At 36.0% G+C, this 5,816-nt stretch overlaps 1 protein-coding gene across 2 annotated transcripts in view; it reads right to left on the bottom strand.

Annotated features, from left to right (window-relative positions):
- polr3a (polymerase (RNA) III (DNA directed) polypeptide A) overlaps window positions 1–5,219 on the bottom strand; it is a gene marked incomplete in the record, with an annotated part of 19,613 nt that extends 14,394 nt beyond the window's left edge. For both annotated transcript variants that reach the window (XM_024285143.1, XM_024285144.2), the window contains 14 exon segments: window positions 1–114; window positions 191–318; window positions 472–541; window positions 658–798; window positions 925–1,066; window positions 1,139–1,242; window positions 1,310–1,446; window positions 2,221–2,383; window positions 2,460–2,699; window positions 2,951–3,105; window positions 3,191–3,362; window positions 3,598–3,735; window positions 4,434–4,569; window positions 5,016–5,219. In XM_024285143.1, coding sequence (XP_024140911.1) covers window positions 1–114; window positions 191–318; window positions 472–541; window positions 658–798; window positions 925–1,066; window positions 1,139–1,242; window positions 1,310–1,446; window positions 2,221–2,383; window positions 2,460–2,699; window positions 2,951–3,105; window positions 3,191–3,362; window positions 3,598–3,735; window positions 4,434–4,569; window positions 5,016–5,059 — 1,884 coding nt within the window.
- Between the last annotated feature and the right edge of the window lie 597 nt (window positions 5,220–5,816).

Below are 5,816 nucleotides of genomic sequence, written 5' to 3'. Positions count from 1 at the left end.
TCCTTTGCCACAGTACTGTTTGCCTTTTGTCCGCAGGTTGGCCTTCACTGGACAATCCTTACTCGGCTTCAGGATCATACTGAAGATCTGTTTGCCCGTCCACAAAGCCATCGGCTGTTGGATTCATAGCACAACATTAGTTTCACATTCAACTCCTTCCTTAAAGGAACTTCGTTTAAATGATGAATACCTTTACAATCGCTGGGTGAGGTAACGAGATTCTGACTTTTTCATCTTTGCCCACAAGGATTGATGCCACTATCTGGCAGGCTTTTGATCGATCGAAGAAGGTGTCCTTCAGCGTCAACAAATAAGCACCTTAAAGAATGAAACCTGCAGTTTAGAAAAGCTGAAATGTTTGCTAAAGGGCTCCCCCATCAGGCCGAACATTTGAACTTGATATAAAATTTTCTTTCTTTTTTAAATCATTAAAAAAGTGGAAACAGCTGCAGAAAATATGGCTCCACTAACCTGTCAAAAAGTCCTGAATAGCAGCAATCAGAGGTTCCCCGTTTCTGGGAGTGACAAGATTAGCTTTGGTCTAAAAGACAGAAATTTTTAAGAGAAATTGTAAAAATAGTTTATTTTTTAATCAACATTTGCACAGCTAAAAGCTTGAAACTTGCTGTTCTTAGGGTGAACGGTGAGGATACAAACCCCCATCAGAATCAGAGCCTCCGCTTTGGCTTCTTCTGTTTGAGGAAGATGCAGATTCATTTCATCGCCGTCAAAATCGGCGTTGTAGGGAGTACAAACGCACTCGTTAAAGCGGAACGTTCGGTGTGGTTTGACTCTGGCCTGTGACGAGGAAAAGAGACAAACTTGAAGCTGTTGGTCAGCTGAAGACAAACGGATCAGACTATAATTTAGGAAGTCACTTCATCAAGATTCTACAGTGATAAATGTGTAAGTAAACATGCTTACTATGTGGGCCATGATGCTAAGTTTGTGCAAAGATGGCTGCCGATTGAAGAGGACGATGTCTCCGTCTATCATGTGTCTTTCCACCACGTCACCAAACCTCAACTCCTGAGCTATTTTTTCCCGGTTTCCATATTTCAAAAACCTAAAAAACAATTCGTCTTAAAACGTAACACTAACAATAGTTGGGCTATAAACAGGGAGCATCAAGCCTCACCGTTTGATCTGATTGCGGCGGTTCTGGATAAAGTTGGCTCCGGGGTGAACGTCGGGGCCGTTCCGAACCAGTTTTCTCATCAGCTCCAGGTTGGCTTTGTTCACCTGAAGACGGCATTGAGATGAAACACAGATGCAGACGCAGAAAGTTCTTTATGCAAGACAGCTTTACCATCTCTGGATATGTCAGGATTTTAGCCACGTGGACCGGAACCGCCACTTCATCGATCCTCAGGTTGGGGTCCGGAGAAATGACTGTTCTTCCTGAGAAGTCCACTCTTTTACCCGAGAGGTTTCCTCTGAATCTACCTGAGGTGTCACAGTTAAAAAAAATAGTCAGTTTCAAACTCTTTCAGTCTATTAACAAAATATGTTGGGGCTTTTTTCAAAACTTTAAAAATATAGTTTCAGAATTTGATGCATCAACAAAAACATTAAAATTACAGTAAGTTTTAAAACTTTTTTTATCAAAGGACGTAACTTTTTATGTTAGATGTTTCACACAAAATGACAATTTGTCCATATAAAATAACCTTACAAAAGTGTTTAGTCAATACCTAAATAAAATAGATTTTTATTGTTGTTTATTGTTTATTTAAAGCAATAAAAACCGATAAAAGAGGAGTTAAAACAAAACAAGAATCAATTCTATTTATATTTTCACAAAAAAATAGTCACTAAAAATGAATAATTATTTAATATTTGTATGGAGTGATTATTGTGCCACCATATTGCAAGCAAAAGTCAGTTTTGAAATCAAAATTTTCTAAATTGCAAACAAAATGTAAACTGTTAAGAATAAAACTTCAAAATTTGCAAATAAAAATATGTAATATTTGATTCAAAAACATTTTTTTTTGTTTTCATAAAATATTTTTGGGATTTGATGCGTTGTGCCTCATCTCACTTTCATCCTATCTTTGATTTTGCGTTCATAAGTTTTTGTTTCGTGTAATTTTTGTGCCACTCTGGTGATTGGTCTAGATTCTATCCAATCAAATTCCATATATTTGAATCTAAATCCACTAAAACGAAAAAAAGTGCAGAAATAAAGCTTTTGATTTGATAACTGATCCAATTCACCTTGTTTTCCTTTGAGTCTTTGCACAAATCCTCTCGTCCATTTCTTTGGCGCCATATTGAGCGGGATCCCAGAAAGTTCACTATTTATGTAAAGTGCGCATTGCAGCTGGAGGAAGTCCCAGTCCTCCATGATCATCTGGGTTTTTGCTCCACTCATGCGATGCTAAATAACAAAGATGTCAAAGTAAAATGATATGAAAATTGCCGCCTCCGTTTAAGGATTTTGAAAAAAGACCGACCTTTTTGATGACATCGTTGAGGAAGATGATCTCTGTCAGCTTCATGGTGAGGTCGTCTTCGTTGGTGCCCGACTTGAGGTCGCTGACCACAGACGGCCGGATGCAGAGAGGAGGCACGAGCAGTCGGGTGATGATGAGGTCTGCGGGTTTGCCTGCTTCCGGGTTCATCAGCAGCAGAGGGACGTCTTCATCTGGAATCCTCCTGAACAGATTCAAGACCACCAGGGGGTTCAGGTTTTCCTGGAAATAGATTTTAAATGTCTTTAGTTTATTTCATTTATTTATTTTTATTTCATTTTATTTAACCAGGAAAAAAATTCCCATTTAGATCCACTGATCTCTTTTTCAAGGGAGTCCTGGTCAAGAGGCAAAAGTTACACACATCCAAGACATTTCATAGAATTAAAACACACAAAAAAATAATTAATGTGTTATATAAAGACGCTAAAAGAGGCTAAATGTGGAGGTGAATATCAGGAATATTGGTTCACCTGTGCTCGGTTCAACAGAGGTTCGATCAGTTTGTTGTGTTCGATGGCCGTATCGAAGGACTGCAGGAACTCTGACACAAATGGATCCACCACTTTTTTGGTTGTTTTATATTTTTCATGGATGATCTTCAACAGGCCACACTTTTTAACAGTTCCTTAAAAATAAATAAATAAATAAAAAAGACTTATTAATAAACGTTTTAAAGGGAAACCTGAACTTCAGAAAAAAAATCTTGTTACCATTAAATGCAGAACAATTCAAACAGACTGTCCTTTTGCGGCATTTCTCTGAAATCTTCTTCTTCAAGCCTCGTTTCTGGAGATAAGCCAGGTTCGGTCGTTTCAAGTGATCCAGAAACTGGACTTTTTCTTCTTTTGTCAGCATTATACTGGAGCAGGTCTTGCAAATCATCTGAAATGCAACATAAAATTTAGAGAACTGAACTTAAATCACACCTAAATAACTAGATTAGTAAAAAAAATAGATTTATTGCTTATTAAAATGTAATATAGTAGAAAAATAATCAGCAAAAAGCCTAAAAAGCAAATATGTAATGTAGAAATATAATTAATGCGACACCATATTCTTTGTCAATTTGAGACATCACAATCTCTTTAACAAAATATGCTTGAGAAAATATACTTGCCTGTAGTATTCCTATAATGGCTTTGAAATAACCGACATGAAAACAAGGCAGTTCCAGGTCCAAATACCCATAATGCCCCAAACAATCTGCCAGGTTCTTCCCACAAGTCAAGCATGGTCTGTCTTTCTCACTTGTCCCCTGCAGGAAACAAGAAGTGACGACACAGAAATTATGTTTGTTATGTGTGTGTTTTTTATAAAGTATCAATATAATTCATGTTGAGAACAAATTTTAGGACATTTTAAAGCTTTTTTTTTTTTTTAACTAATTGACCTAGTCTGACTTTCAGTATAAAATAAAGCAAAATTTGGGATTTTGACTGAAAATTTACATTTATGAAAGCAACATTTTGCAAGGAGTAGTTACGTTTATTGACAATTTAAGTGCCATACTCGTATGTTGATGGAGTGCAAACAATAAAGCGTCAATTTTTAACAAAAGAAATCATGGAAAATTTGGGGAAAAAATTGAGAAAAAAAACAAATGAGTAACTGTCTACAGGTGAAAGTTCACAAAAACATGTACATAGTATGTCAATTTTAGGTTTAAATATTCTTAAATACATTTCACATTGTAAATATATGTAAGAAATGTTTTTAATCTTATTGGAAACAACATTGTGACTAAATAAAAGCCAGATTCTTTTCCTAAATAAGTCTTCTACGTATTGTATATGAAAAAAAAAACGTGTCAATATTTCGTGCAATACTTTTCAGTTAAGTGTTCTAATGTCTTTATTACTTTTCCTGAAACAGCAAGTAAAACATATTTTTCCAACAACGGAGCAACCTTAAATTGCATTTCGGAAACTGATAGCTGGGATTCTTTGGTCATACCATGCGGTGATCCAGTACTCCATAGGGCAGTGGGGTGTGTTTGGTGTCCTGGCTGTACAGGTTCTTGCTGACCACCTGGATGTGGGCCTGCTGACGCATCTGCTCAGCAGATTTCATCCCAAAGCAGATGTGGCTTCTGCAAAGGAAGCAATATGTCAATGCTTTAACCCATAAGAACCCAGACCCATTTTTTTCTTTAAAAAAATTATGTGGAATAAACCACTAACCAAATGAATGCATTTCTGATATATTTCTGTTAACTGATTGGTTCTTATGGCTACTAAACATCCATGTCAACAACGTTGCTATAGTAACTTTAATTTTAAGACAGATCTTTTTTCAGCGTTTGATTCTCATTCACAAACCAATAAAAATACAAAGCCAAACCATTAGTTTAGTGATAAGCACGTGACAGCTCTAGTTTATTTACATTATCTAAAATAAATAAAACATTGTGAAATTGCAGATCAGTTACATAGCAGTCTGGTAACAGGGCGACACGTAAATATTTTTTTTAAATAAATATCCTGCAAATTGAAATTTAGCAGCAATTCTTTCAAGCTAGCAGGCTAGCAAACTCACATTTTTTTAGCCACGTCTGTCTCTCGGAATTGCTCCTTCACCATTTTTGCAGCGTTTAGCCTCTCAAACAACAGTATAAAACTATTATTGATTATTATAATTTCTTCGGAACAGCTAATTGTCACAGAAATCTTCCATGTTGTGGAAATGCCATCATGCAACCATCATGCAATGCGTCGGCAGCGTGTTAGTTCCTGAGGCTGCTTTCGTGGTCCAAATGTAACTACGGGAATTTAGACTACTCTTTTGGGCCTAACTCAATTTATTGTTCTGTGTAGGGATTTGTTATTTAAATGAATTTTAAAGTATAACACATAAAGTATATTTGTCAAAAGTAAATAAATAAAATAAAAAATACCAAGTTCATTTTGATATGAATACAAACTTCTTGACTACGTTTGACAACGTCTCATGCTTTATTGAAGGTTTACCTACGTACATTTTAAAGAAAGTTATACATTCAGAAGTGATATTTCATCTTTACCATTTATGTATGATTAAAGCAGTGTGATTCTGAAAGGAGTTCGGAAAATTGATGATTTGGGATTATAAAAATCCTATTTTACAGGGAGTACTTGAAAGCATCGCAACGTCTTGCTCAGCCAAAGAGATCAAGTTCGTGCACGAACTCTGTGGAAGTAAAGTGAGTGCTGACACCTAGCGGTGGAAACATTAACTTGCAACTGAGGTTTTTGTGGTAAATAAAGGAATATATTCCTATTTCCTCATCATAACAGGAGAGGAATAAATGTAGCTTTTAACAACTTCTAAAATATGTGACCCTTTGTAAAATTATTTCTG

This window comes from Oryzias melastigma, linkage group LG19 (genome assembly GCF_002922805.2).
Source record: "Oryzias melastigma strain HK-1 linkage group LG19, ASM292280v2, whole genome shotgun sequence".
NCBI lineage: Eukaryota > Metazoa > Chordata > Actinopteri > Beloniformes > Adrianichthyidae > Oryzias > Oryzias melastigma.
The sequence above is the reverse complement of the archived record's forward strand: the minus strand, read 5'-3'. Positions and strand labels throughout refer to the sequence as shown.